Below are 14,694 nucleotides of genomic sequence, written 5' to 3'. Positions count from 1 at the left end.
ACTTGTAATTCTTGGGTTATATATTATCATAATGCACACATACTTACTTTTTGTATGTGATTTATTTTTTTATAAAACGTGTCGGTTTGAAAAGAAGGTGTTCATGTAATTTTATTACAGTAAGGAGAGTTGTAAATTGAAATGTGAACATTAACAATTTTTGTAACACTTACTCTTAAACATGTTTTTCTATCTGATCTTTTTTAACTACTATATATACATATTATATTATGCTTGAAATAACTGAAATATATTTTCCTGAATCAGGTACTTCCCCTGCAATGATTCCTTCAATTTGTTTACTGACACGTGAAATTCAGACTATATGATGTTACATATTTTTATTTTAAACTTTATAAGTTGATAAGTACTAAAAATGAATGCTCCACTTTCATATCAAACGTATGTATCAGTGTATTGTTCCATGTCATTATTTTAAATGTAATAATATAAAATATGTGTCAAGATGTCAACTATTCTAACTCATTTAATGAGTAATGTCACATTTCATGTAATTATTGATGTCACAACTGATGTCGTCATGGTGGTCCTACACTGCGCAAAAGGGGGGGGGGCAGATACTTCAGGGGGAATTGCTTGAAATGGTCTTCATCCATGGTCAGTAGCCACAGCTGAACATATTGCGTAGTTTCTTGAGGTCTCACTAGCTATGGCCTTCGGCCATGGCCTCCCTGCGTGCGGCACTAAAATCTTTCTTTTGGGCCCACTAACCATGGCCACTGGAAATGTCAAACCATTACTTTGTTACCAAACACCCATTGCCCCTTGCCCAGTAGATGCAGGCACTGCAGATGTGAAATACTTATTCTCGCGTTAATTTCCAATAACATAAATGTGTGCGGTAGAGTAGTGGTTCGGCGATTCCCACGATAACGGGTCAAATTGCTCAGAATTAGTCTTCAACGTCCTCGGAAGTATCAAACATGTGTCCCCCTTCATTTTTCCGGGTCCCCTCAGTCCACTCGATTGTTTTTTCCCTCCGTATCCCTCTACCTACCTCCCATCACTCACCGCTTCGTGTCAAGCATATTTTTTCTGAGCGCATCTTGCGGCGTTGCCGCTGTAAATTTGTGAGATTCCTGTGGTCTTCACCTGTAAAACAAACATTTTCTATCAGTAACTGGCTTTCCAACCCAGCCCCGAATTCCCGAATACACATGGTGTCTTCTTTCCCACTCCCAACCTCTAGCCTGATGTGATTACTATTGCTGTTATTATTTATACAACACCTATGGCCAGGCCATCTAAGCGCTGTGGTTCAAAACAATCAGTGTTCCAATAAAAATGACTACATAAAAAGAAGCGTTTGAGTCTCTTTCTAAAGTCGAGAACATTATTAAGCTCTGTAAGGTCATGGAGGAGTTAATTCCAAAGTTTGATGTCATCCTTTTTCCTCCCCGAAATAACGTTTTCAGTTTTCATTTGCGTCTTCGTCTGGTAACATCATGGGAATCACTTACATTGAGTGGAAAAAAGGTTTTTCATTTCTTAAAAGCCTCTCATCCTTTCTGCTGCAAAGCGCCAAGGCTGATATATAGGTTTTAAGGTCTCTGTCTAATATTATAAAAACTACTAAATGGTTTTACCCCAAACCAGTCAATGAAATTAAGTTTTCTCTACGGGAAAATTAATGTGAGTAGGCTGTAAAGTGTTTTTATGTTTTCTTAATAACTTTTTCATTTTTTAATGAATTGTTCCCAAAACATCCAGTTTTGGGGGGGTCCTTGACAAACCTTTGGTTTAGAAAATGTCATCCAAACCCATCCAGCAAGTCAAGGTATTAGCCTCCCTCAACCTCTCTGCTGCAAAGTTCCAAGAATTAAGGTTTTAAGATACAGTGGGCACTCCATCCTCTGTTGAATATTTTAAAAACTACCAGATGGATTTATATCAAACCAGTCAAGGAAATTCAGTCAATGCTTTGTGGCCAAATTGTTCCTTATTTGGTCCATATGTGCCAATCGAGTTTCACGTTACGGCTAGTCAAAAACTGCTCATTTTCTCTGGTAAAATGAATGCAAGTAGGCTTAAAACAGCGTTTCTATGTTTTATTAATAACTTTTTAGTTTTCTAACAAATTGTTACGAAAATGTCCAGTTTATTGGGGCTCTTGACAAACTCTATGGAAAATGTAATCTGAATCCATCCAACAGGTGAAAAGTTATTAATCTCCCTCATCCTCTCTGCTGTAAAAATCACCAACACCAAGGCCAGTATAAAGGTCGAGGAGGGGGCACCCCATTCTCTGTCGAATATTTGACAAATTACTGGATGGATATACGCCAAACTACAAAAGGATCGCGAGTCAACACTTGGTGCCCAAGTTGTGTCAGAGCTGGTCCAAATCCGTCCAGCGGTTTTCCCTGTGCAGGCTTACCAAAACGAATGGTGACTAGGCTGAAAGTGATTTTTTTGTTTGTTTTTTATTTGTTTTTTGTTTGGCTTTCTTAATAACTTTTAAAACTTTTTAATGGATCTTTCACCTTTCCCAAAGTGTGCAATCTGTGCAGGGGAGGTGAGGCAGGGTGGAGTGGATGGGGGGGGGGGGGGTGGTGCTGCGTGTGCATGCACAATTGTCTGCAAAGTTTCAGCCAAATCCGTCCCCTGAGTCCGATGGGATGACGACCCTCAAGATAAGGTCCCTTATCTTGCGTTTATGGCATTGACTTTGATCTTTAATATAGTGACCACATTATGGACATCTGCTATTGCATCTATAGCAAAGGAATGGTCAAAATGAACCGAAATGCCTGTTAGGACCAGGCTGGTGAGAGTCAACGGGTAGTTGTAACTGTAAACTCTGGGTCCCCATTTAATCTGCAAGTGTTTTTGTTCTCACCTTTTTAGTGACTTCAGTTTTAACATATTCAGGCATAACAGTAGAAATAGAAACATTCGATGCGTATTGTCGCCGGTGGCTATTCAGCTATGTTAAAGCTGTGGAAGAGCCAACATGAGTGGCTACATTTGGTACTGCAGTGAAATAGAGGTAGTTAAGAGAAAGGGAAAATACAAAGACACTCTTTTACAGCTAAACAAGACTTGTCAATTATATAAACTTGGAATCTGCCAAACAGATTTTTTATAATTTGAAATCACTTGCTATCCTTCCCCCAAGACCCCAGTTGATGCATATGGCACGTTTTATGAAGAGAAATGTGAACATCTGTCCAAAAACCTCTAAAATTCAAACTCCTGCTCAATTTGCTATCATTCCTTGAGTTTACCTATTGGACCCCTGGGTGCAATCTCATGAGGGTTTAGGGGAGAGCAATTTCTTTGAGGTTATAGAGATACCCCTATGCCAGTGCATCTTTGCACTTAACGTCAGCCATATCTGGTGCTTTTCTGTAGGCACTCCAGATTATACTGGACTTGTTAAATGTAGTGTGAGGTTTTCGTCGTGGAAATGTCCTGAAGCAAACTACGGTTCTTCATTATAATAGAGTCCCATAGTGCATGCCAGGATCCCCCTAGGGTGGGGATAATACCAGATTGTCCTATGTTGGGGTTGGTGAGCAGGGCCATTGCTTGGATCTATTTACATCCAAGAATATATACATGATTATGCTTTTTCACTAAGCCTATGCCACTTTCATAATGCAACGAGATCCTGGACACTGAGTTCATACGTTGTCGAGGACGGCATTGGAGAGGGAAGGAAGAGCATGAACTGTGACATCCTGTCACGCACGTACCTTACATACTTGTAGATTTTTGGAGGAATTGTGCCATTAAACCATGACTCATGCTGTGGACAGTGAGCAGCGTTGCACTACTGACACTTTAAGGTCACCAGAAAGAGTTGGCTATCCCCCCATGAAGACCTTGCAGTGCTGTAACAGATGATCTTGGGCATTTGAGTGGGATGGGCAGTGACACTGGGGAAAACAAGGGTGGGTGTAGACGGTCAAGTAAAAATGAATATAAAACCAAAATAAAAACAATATAAACATATCAGGTATGATCACTAAATTGGATATTGTGCGAATAGTGGTGCAGGAGGGAAATACATTACGCCTCTGATAAATGTCATGGATTCATTCATTGTTTGTCTGAGTATCTTTCGGATGTGGGTAAGACTCGGCGTTCTTAGCAGTTAATTAAACGTTTTTTTTTTTTTTTTTTTGCATTTTATTTAGGATATTGAACGAGAACAAACTGAAAGAAAGAAAAGTCTGGATGAAATGAACCGAAATGGGCAATGCCTGCTGGAACAACTTGGGAAAGGTGAGTAGATTTGTCTTATTGGAACGTGCCTTTTTTTTTTGGATGGAAAGATCATGCCAATTTTTAAGTTCTCAAAACAGTTGAAAGATATTTCATGCCGATTGTTTAGACCCACTATGTTTGGCTGATTTCAAATTAGTTCTGTTTGTAGTGCTTTTGTTGTAAACCCTACCCTCTGCCTTCTTGTATATAGAATACCTTCATTACAAGCAAATTACAGTACAGTTGGATTGGTACTAATTTAATTTCACAGCTGTTGTGTCTAGAATGGAGGAGCCCAGCTGAACCTGTGCCTTTTAAAGCAGTATCCTATAAAATCAGGGTTATTGTTTCCTGCACTGGCACCTTGTGTGCAAGACAATTGGATTTGTATTCTTGTTTTGCTCTTCAGAGCCCCACATTTAAGAGGGTCTGTTATACTGAGAAGAAAAGTGAAAGGACACTTACAGCTTCCATATCTCTCAGGTCTCAAATCTAGCCAGGCTGAAATGGGTACAGGGTTTACCTTTGAAGTTTTGTTTCTTCATCGGGCAATGCAGGGCACTGAACTGGCCTAACCAATTCAGTGCCCCGAATCACTGAGGTCATAGTCTTGGAACTCTGAAACGTTGTGTGTGTTTAGCTGCCACTCTGCATCTGAAGTGGGGACTTTTGCAGTTGCCCGAGCCTCAAGTAGCCCAAGCCTCAAGTAGCCTGGTGCTGTGAAACATGCTAGAATGGATTTCTAAATTCCGACCTGGTGGACAGATGTTTAGGAGGCCACCCTTGTTAGATGAATGGGGGACACTTCTGGGAAGATACCCAGAACAATTCACAATAGTTTGAAGAGCAGTCAAGGCTAAATCTCAGGAGGTGCGAGTGTGATCAGGGGTCTCCAATGAGCACACACAGTGAAACACCAAGAATTACAATTAGACCGTATGCACAAATACACTATTTAAAGGCCCAGGCCCATTAACAACACTATGAATTATGAAATGCACTTGTAAAACACCACACAAGAAACACACTATGTAATATAAATACAGTCACTGCAGTCGGGGCGAGAAAGTTAATAATCCCACCAATACCTGCAAAGGAAAAGGGTGGATGACATTTATAGCACCAACAGGTCTAGCCCTAAAATGAATAGAGCCTTATGTTCAATGTTAAATGCGCACGTAAAGCGCACAGTCGTGCGTAAAGTTCACCCATTCTTCTTAGAGTGCAGGAAAAGTTTAGGGGAAGAATTCTGAAAGGGTGAAACGGGGGGTACCAAGTGTCGAGGGAGGATGTGCTAGGATGAACAAAGCTGTTCCCAGCTTTTGGAGGACTTTAGGCAGTGTATGCTACCTAAGCTAACAGGAAGGCGAAAAATAACCTTCAATGGATGAACAAAGGGCCACCGGTAAGTGACTTTATTTCTCACTGCCCTTAGCTCGGTTTTGGTCCAGACTTGGCAAGTCTAGGGGTGGTCATCAGAGGTAGGATTTCCCACCCTCTGTTCGGCTTCCAGATGCACAGGCACTGGGGGTGCAGATACAGGTCCGGTATGGAACAGGAGCTGCTACTCTTTATTCCGATGGAGAATTAACAAAACACCAATGCAGCAGGTCTCAGGGCACTGGAAGGAACACCGGAAAACCTCCTTCACCGACTGTCACTGTCGCACAGTGATGCAGGGAGACTGAACTCTCGCGATATGATGCAGCCTTCTATCTCGCAGCCCAAAGGTGCTGGGATGACCACATTCGACAGAAGGGTCCTTTGTTGGATAAGCTGGGATTCCCCAAAGTCTTGGTTCGAAACTCCAAATGGTAATACTCCCGTACAGCAACCTAAGTTCGGGCTGGGCAGCTCTCTGGATGGCCCAGGCACCCTTCTGAACAGGCCCACTCGCAGGGTTACCAGCAGAGGTCCAGAGTGATTGGTCCCACCACTCCAAGGGTTCGAAGCACCTTCACAGGTCTTCTGAGATCAGGCACAAAGCAGGGCCCCACAGGGACAGCCACAGGATTCCGTGTCAAGGCCTCTTCAAGTTACACTAATACAAGAAAAAGCTACTGCTGCCACCAGTCTGTTCTGAGGCATATTGTACGGTCACCAAACATTCCTTCGAGGGTGTCTAGGGCCATACAACACAAAGGCCCCATTGCGCTGTACTGTAAGGTGCTTTGCGCAAATGTTAGACAAGGGGCAACAAAGTCAAAGGACTAAGATAAACAGTGTTTCTCAGTACTGACAGCCTGAAGGATGTGTCAGTTTCCCCATAACAATGAGCAAAAGCTCTGTGGAGTACAGTTGAAGACTGCTCCACTGTAAAATGTCAGGTCAGTATACAACAAATGCAAAATGTTTGGGGGTTCATGGACTATGGAGGAAAGGTTGCTTTAAGAGAAATATTTTCTAACAATGCTGTCTCTTTGTTGACCCTGGACACTGCTGCTCTGCTGCTCTGTCATGAAGGCTGGTTCCTGAGTTGTGGTGCCCGTAGTTCACTACTTACTACTTGGGGTCACTGCAACTGTTCATCTGGTCTGTGGAGTCCTGTTGGTCCGCCAATGTCGTAAGCAGAGCACCTTCAGCCTGAGTGCTGCGGAGTGCCCAGTAGAATCATTGTCCCTGATGGTGACTGAAACTACTGGACCTGGCTGCCATACATTTTGGACGAAGAACCCTCTGTTCCTACGACTGCTGATCCTCCAGCGCCATGACCTGCGGTGAGAGCAGTTGTCCCCAAAGCCCGATACTTACCTGGGGCCATTTGTTCTGGTTGGGGTTTGAGGGGCTGCTTTGCATACCTGTTTTTAAGTCCTCCTGATCATCTTTGGATAACATAGGACTTTGTAATATCCTTCTCTGCAGCCATCTTTGCCTTGCCTTTGGTGATCAACCTAGCCATAGATATATAGATATCCTGTCTGGGGCGCCCTTGGATGACTGGGAGTAGTGGCTGCCCCATTTTTTCTTGGCAGGAAACCTACTTTTTAAATCGTACAAATTGGGTTGCTGACACTAGTATTATCTACTGCATTGAGCCCAATTAGTCCCTATGCAAGAACTATGGAAACTCTCCTGAAGAAGCCACACTTGGTAGCATTCCTTGAACTTTGCAACACCTGTTCGAAGGTTAAGTAATCCAGTCCGTTATATGGCCTGTCATAAATTGTGCAACACCTCCCACCTCACCACCTCCTACTTTAGGTTAAATTGTAACAGTACTTAGTGTGGCGAACCAGGAGAAGGACTCGGACTAAGGTGTGCCATGTTACTTGGCTCTTTATTGAAATGAAATGAACTGCAAAAAAAAAAAATCTAACCCTACTGCTATGAGGGAAGTTCCCTAACTAACCAACTAAAAGTAAAGGTGCTCATCGTAGCTGGAAAATAAATAGTACTGAGTCCAAATCCTATTCAACTAACTCACCCTACCACTTAAGGAGAACATTTGTCACAAAAATTGACAAGTTCATCAAGATCGCAAAACACAGTTCGCAACCTCCCTGCGTGTTCTGTAGGTCAAATCTCAGTTCTTTACAATTCTCTCTCTCCAGGAAGGAAAGGTTTTCCTTACGCACTTCCATCATTTTAGACTTGGTTCTGTACAATGTTTTTGTTTTATACTTAGACAATGGAACCCTCCAGGTTCTTTCTCGCTCCAGTTATGTTCATTATACTTACTGGACTTGGATTTCCCAGAGTCCTCTGGCCTTCTGACAGGCTTACTTTGTCCCGGTGGGGTGTCTTTCATTTTTTTTTGCTCCCATAAACCCTGTTGGCTTTCCCAGCCTCGAGGATTAGTATCTCTCACTTTCTCAGATCTCTCCAAAGTCCTATGGCCCTCTGCTAGGCTTGCTGTAGCAGGGCCTTGATAAGCCATGAGCCCATTTGGGATTTTCCACTCCTGTAACTCTTTTGGCTTCACCAGCTTCTAATGTTAGTCTCTCGGGTTCTCAGGGTTCTCCAAAGTCCTTTGACCTCTGATATGCTTACTTGATAAAATAAAATCTTTCTTGTTCTCGATGGGGTGTCTGCCTGTTTGGGGTGTCTCTGTCCCTGTAACCCTTCTGGCTTTTCCAGCATTGAATGTCAGTATCTCAGTTTCTCGGGCCTCTCTGAAGCCCTCTGACTCTCTAATCGGCTTGCTTCAACTTGACTTGGGTAGGGCGTCTGCCTGCTTGGGTTTATCAGGCTCCTATAACCTCTGTGGCTTTCCCATCATTGAATGTCTCTGTTCGCCCCTCTTGACGGTCTTACAACTTAGGGAGCATTTGCTTCCTTTCCACTGTTCGCCTCAGCAGCTAATCCACTTCTGCAGAGCTCAAGCTTTTGGACTCTCTGCTGCAGTCTGGCCTCACTATCGGTTAGCGGGCCCCAGGCCCACCACAGATTCTGTATGGTTGCGCCACAATGCGCAACGGTGGCTTTACTCTGTACTTTCTGACCCAGGCCTCTTTGCCGGTCATGACGCCAGCTTTCCAGCGACTTGTGTGCGTCTCGATCGCTCTCCAAGCTACAGCTAGCTCTGCAGTATAGCCTGGCTCCACCCCTCCCGGATGTCCCTCAGTCAGAGTCTCACCTGTGCGCACGTTTAACTCTTCATGATTCAAAGTTCCTCTTGGTTTTATGTCAGTCATCCAAAACAAAAGGGGGTTTGTCTTTCCTTTGACTGTAGAGTTCAGGCGAAATCCAGCACTAGCTGACACCAAGAAGATTGAAGAAACGTAATTGTTTGGTAGATTCAAAACAGGAGCAACAGTTTTTCCAATTCCCATGTAGGCAGACAATGTATGCTGGGCCGGGAGTTCCTTATTGGAATGGGAGCCCTTCTCCCCAAGAGGGGAGTTGCAACAAGTGAGGTCTTGTGCTTAAACCGCTAGAGGGGATTTGGCAGAGCGGGCTCCCCTTCCTAGCCTCGAAGGGGGTGGCTTCCCCTAGGGAAGAAGGGAAGAATACTCTGGATTTGTCACTTAGCTAGAAACATTGTACATTATCCATTATCAAGTGTAGTGTGTCAAATATTTGACATAATTTGTGTAGATTTGCAGGCATTTAGTATTTTGGCTTAATGTATCCGTGTTGATAAATAAGTCAGTGTTATACCTGTGTGGATAATCCAATGGTTGACAATCTCTTGTATTTGCTAATTGCTCTTTATATGAAATCCCTGATTCCCTTAGTCGAAGACGTACTACTCGTCCTCTTTACCAAGTGACAGTTTGATTAGGCTTTTGTGATACATCAGTGGTCAAACTGAAAAGCCCAAGTTACCATGTGAAAAGTAACTTCTGACTTATTAAACACAACTTACCCTCTCTAACCATTGTCTTATTTTCGCTTATTAGTGGGTATTAAGTGAAGTCGTTTTAAAAAGTATTTTGCATAACATGTTTATTTGCTTCCACATATGTCCAGAGGGCTTACCTACAGTGGATGTCCAGACAACACTGGATAAGGTGTTAGACGCATGGAAAGATACCATTCAGCAGCTGGAAGAGCAAGTGAAAAGGGCAGAATACCAAAATGCGATCAATGCTTACTTAAGTGACTTGAATGAGCTTGAGCAGATAATCCGAAAAGAGGAGACCTGGTTGAAAAATGCTCCGGCTTCAACACCTCCACGTGAGCCACTGAAAGCATTAATTGCATCGTCCCAGGTATGGACTTTGAATTATTTAGGGATTAATTACCCAGAAAAGCTCATCAGTATTGCTACAATTTCTTGAAAATGTCTCCAGAAATGTTGTTGATTAGAAATATGCTCTGTACTAGTATCGTTGAAGAAACTTTTAATGGGATTGGATTTTGGAAATGCTTTGGTTTTAAGTTGAGGTATGCTCAGGCGGTGGAATGGTGCTTTTTTTAGATAGATGATTGAAAAATATGTTGATTTCTGATGTTTGTTAATCTGCTTAGAATCACATGCTGTGCATAGGTCCGACATCCAGTGGTCACTGCGGAGTATTGCATTTTGTTTTTCGTAGTCGAAAAGGGGACGTCGACAAGGCGTGTCTGTAACACTATCCCTATAGTGACGTGCGTTGTACCCACAATCCCTCACGCGTCGAGGTCCCTCAGATTGTTTTTTTCCGCCCAGCTTATGGTCGCCTTACGCGGAGCTCCTAGAGAGACATTGCTAAACACTTACTACGGACCTCGGTCCTTTATATATACTTATTGTTAAAGATCCCTCCCCTCGACGTTAGCTGTAAAGCTGTTTCTCCGCCGAGCAAGTTTTCGACGGAGGGGAAGAGACGGAGGAGATCCTTCGGCGCTGCCGAACACGTGGCCAGGCCTCGCCGGCCAACATATAGTAGGGAGAGTGGGGGTTCGAACTTTTATCTTCTCGTCGAGAATGTCTTTCTTTCTCCCCTATCTTTCCCTTGGGGTTGTTATCACCAGTTTTTATTGCCTCAGCTATGGAGAGGACACCTTTTAAGTTTTGCCCACGCTGTAGGGGCAAATACACTTGGAAGGACAAACACAAGCTCTGTAATCGTTGCTTGCCCCTCGATCATAAAGAGGACAGCTGCGCGGCCTGTAAGCTCTTGAAACCAAGAACTCTTAAAGAACGGAAAGTTAAGAGGTGGGCGGACTACGCTATGTCGAAGTCAGTTTCCTCACCCGCCGCCCTGTTACAGAAAGTGACGAGGAGGGTGATAACTCGACGTCCGTTACGGAAGTCATTAACCCCCAGAAGGAGCGCTCGCGCTCCTCGACGTCCGTCCCCGGCCCCGACGGGCTCGGCTCACGCCCTGCTTATGGGGATGAACACCCCGGCGACAAGGACGCACACAGACCCCATAGGCCTAAGCACACAACCCACGGCTCTTCTTCGTCGAGGACGAAGGATCCATCAGCGCCGAAGGGGACGCAGGGCACTCCGGCGTCTACCTCAGACCGTAAGGGTCTCAAGCCCCACCCGCAAACGCAGCCGCGACCAGCGATTGGGCTTTCATCTAACACGGGCGCTACCTCAAAAACATCCGACGTAACGCTCCATAGAGCGGCCGTCGAGAAACAACGCGTAACGCAGGCAACGTCGACTCCAGAACCCTCTACTGACGAACTCGTCGAGAGCCTGGCGAGAATTGTTTCCGAGGACAAACGTAAGCGGACGAAACAGACGTCGAATACCGCACCAAAAGATATAGAAACGCCGAAAAAGCACAAAAGTAGCCAGGAACTGCCCCCTTCATCTAAGGGCACTTCTGAACTACCGGAGGGCTTTTCTGAGGGCGACGGAAACCTTTCGTCGGCGTTGTGGGAGCGTTCTAAGCGTTTTGAAGGTGAAAACACTGATTTCCCCCCTCTAGACTATTCAGGGGTTCCCCATGAGACCCTTGAAAGACTCCATTCTTGTATGGAAAAAATGGAAAGGTTTTTGGGTAGTCAAAACCCACCCACACCCAAAAGACCAAGAGAATGGACCCAGGATGACCCTAGGGTCAAGATTCCTAGGCTGTTTCCCCCTTCTACAGACGCATATGACCTCACTGAAGAGGAGCAATACCTCCAGGAAGATGAGGAGTGTTTGGGTGGAGAGGAAGAACATGAGGAAGAGAGGTTTGAAGAAGACCCTTACACTAGTGCAGGAGCTTTTGAAGAGGATACAGCTACTTCACAGCCCTGGCACTCCCCATCAGTGCAGCCTTGGCAATCCCCATCAGTGCACTCAGACCCTGATGTCTTTCAGCCTTCTCCTCCCAAGGACTCACCTATTGGAAACACCTCCCCCATAGATGACCAACCTTCACTTAATGCACTGTTGCGCAAGGCAGCAGCGCATTTTGAAATAGACACAGGGGAGACTCTTCCGGACATAGACTTTGTAGAAAGAGTTATTAAAGAAAAAGCCCCGGTCAGTCAGTCTATTCCGCTCCTGGCTTCTATAAGGAGAAGAATAACTCCTTCCCTTTCCAATCCGGCCTTAGTCAGAGGGGTCAACCCTCGGATAGAAAAGCTCTTCAGCCCTTCGTCCTCTGACCCTTTGTACATCAGGGGACATTCTATTCCGGACTCCCTTGTAGTGACTAATACAAGAAAAAGAGCGGGGGTACCACTATCTACTAGTGAGGCACCACCTGACAGAGGGCAAGAAGCTCTATGCACTTGGGAAGAGAATCACGACCTCCGCCGCCTTCTCAACCAGGATTGCAAATAACAATTCCCTACTAGCTAGCTACGCAGATGCACAGTGGAGCAAGCTGCGCAGCGAAGCAGAGGACGCACCAGAACCCCTGCGTTCACGCCTGCTAGCTATAATATCAGAGGGAACTCTTGTAAACCAGGGCATCGTAAAGAACTCCTTAGATGCCGCAGAGACAGCTGGCCGTTCCCTGGTTCAGGGAATACTTCTCAAACGCCATGTCTGGTTGCGCAATTCGGGTTTTAAGCCGGAAACACAGGCTTCCCTGATAAATAAACCCATAGAACAAACACATCTGTTTGGAAAAGCAGTTGATGAGGCCCTAGAACATGCGAAGAAGGAGTTTGATACCATCAAAACTCTTGACCAAATTTCTAGGCCACCTAACAGACGCAGCTATGCCAATAGACGCTCCTTTCGTGGCCAACGCCAGCAACAAAGCCAACAGCAATTTTACTCTGCTACCAACTGGCCCTCTAACCAAAGCACCCAGTTCAGTCAAAGAGGCCAACGTCGTGGCAAAGGAAGAGGGCGCGGCTCCAGTCCCAAAGGCCCCACGCCCAATACCAACAAATGACCCGAAGATTCGGGTCCCCTCCCATGCATCACCGGTCGGGGGCCGGCTAACATCGTTCCTTTCAGCATGGGAGGGAATAACGTCAGACCGCTGGGTATTATCCACCATAGCCCACGGATACTGCATCGAATTCAACGGTTCCCCGAAATACAGACCCCCACGGAACCGACGCATGACACCGGAACACCTCACTATTCTTATTCAAGAAGTAGAAGAGCTACTGAAAAAAGAAGCTATAGAGGCTGTCCCCCTATCTCAGGTAACAGAAGGTATTTATTCAGTGTACTTCCTTGTACCCAAAAAGGATTTAACCATGCGCCCTGTATTAGATCTGCGTCCAGCGAACAAGTTTGTCAAACCCCAAAGGTTTCGTATGGTGACCTTGCAGGAAGTAATCCCACTGTTATCACAGGGGATTACATGGCAACACTAGACATGAAAGATGCATACTTTCATATTTTAATGTTGCCAGCGCACAGAAAATACCTCAGGTTCAAGATAGAGAACAAACACTACCAGTTCAGAGTACTACCCTTCGAGATAGCATCTGCACCAAGGGTATTTACGAAAGTACTGGCAGTGGCAGCGGCCCACCTGCGCAGGTTATCCATCCCGGTATACCCTTACCTCGACGACTGGCTAATAACAGGGGATTCTTACGAAACATGCTTCTCCAATACCCAAAAGACCGTAGACCTTTTGTCCCAACTGGGCTTCTCCATCAACGAAAAGAAGTCCAGCTTAGACCCCAGCCAAATCAAACAATTCCTAGGGGCTCTAATTCGAACAAGGGACGGCCTCGTCTTCCCCTCCAACGAGAGGGTCCAAAACATGCTGTTTCAGATCCCCTGTTATGTGGCAGGTCGAGAGGTGACGGTACGCAAAGCAATGCGCTTGCTAGGGATGATGGCGTCATGTATTTATTTGGTACCTCACCCGCGCTTGCGCATGCGCCCAATGCAAGAGTGGCTTTACAGCCAGTGGTGTCAGGCCAGCGGACAATGGGATGATCTAGTGGTGGTCTCGCAGGCCTTGGTTCTCTCGCTACGGTGGTGGACAAAGGAAAACCTGTTATTAGGGAAGACTTTTGCCACACCTGCAGTGGAAGCCACTCTAACCACAGACGCATCCCTTACAGGATGGGGGGCTCACCTATCCCATCAGACTGCTCACGGAGTGTGGACTCCGAGTTTAGCATCCAAGCATATAAACCTGCTGGAACTACTAGCGGTGTTCAAAGCACTGAAAGCCTTTCAGGAACACTTACAAGGAAAGTCAGTGATGGTCCTCACAGACAGCACCACAGCCATGTACTACCTCAACAAGCAAGGGGGCACTCTCTCTCCAGGACTGTCCAAGCTGTCCCAGAATATATGGAAGTGGGCTCTCAAACACAACATGTTCCTACTATCACAACATGTACCAGGGGAACTCAATCTGCTAGCAGACAAACTCAGCAGAGACTTCCCCCTGCCCAAAGAGTACGAATGGCAATTGCGCGAAGGCATCGTTTTAGACGTCTTCACGCAATGGGGTTTCCCGGAAATAGACCTGTTCGCAACCCTGGAGAACTCACAATGCCAAAGTTACGCCTCCAGGTACCCCCAAAACCAGTCCAAGGGGAACGGTCTGTCGATGCAATGGTCAGGGAAATTTGTTTACGCCTTTCCCCCGACTCCCCTCCTCAACAAAGTGGTGCACAAGATGCACCAAGAGCAGGTTACCATGATACTATTGG

At 45.4% G+C, this 14,694-nt stretch overlaps 1 protein-coding gene across 5 annotated transcripts in view; it reads left to right on the top strand.

The window, feature by feature from the left end:
* Positions 1–14,694, top strand: part of UTRN (utrophin) — a 2,010,688-nt gene that overhangs the window by 567,949 nt on the left and 1,428,045 nt on the right. For all 5 annotated transcript variants that reach the window (XM_069606729.1, XM_069606726.1, XM_069606725.1 and 2 more), the window contains 2 exons: positions 4,164–4,251; positions 9,646–9,887. In XM_069606729.1, coding sequence (XP_069462830.1) covers positions 4,164–4,251; positions 9,646–9,887 — 330 coding nt within the window. The remainder of the gene's footprint in view (positions 1–4,163; positions 4,252–9,645; positions 9,888–14,694) is intronic.

The sequence above is a fragment of the Ambystoma mexicanum genome, chromosome 4p, assembly GCF_040938575.1.
Source record: "Ambystoma mexicanum isolate Mex_15411 chromosome 4p, UKY_AmexF1_1, whole genome shotgun sequence".
Taxonomy (NCBI): Eukaryota; Metazoa; Chordata; class Amphibia; order Caudata; family Ambystomatidae; genus Ambystoma; species Ambystoma mexicanum.
This window is presented reverse-complemented; position numbering and strand designations above follow the sequence as displayed.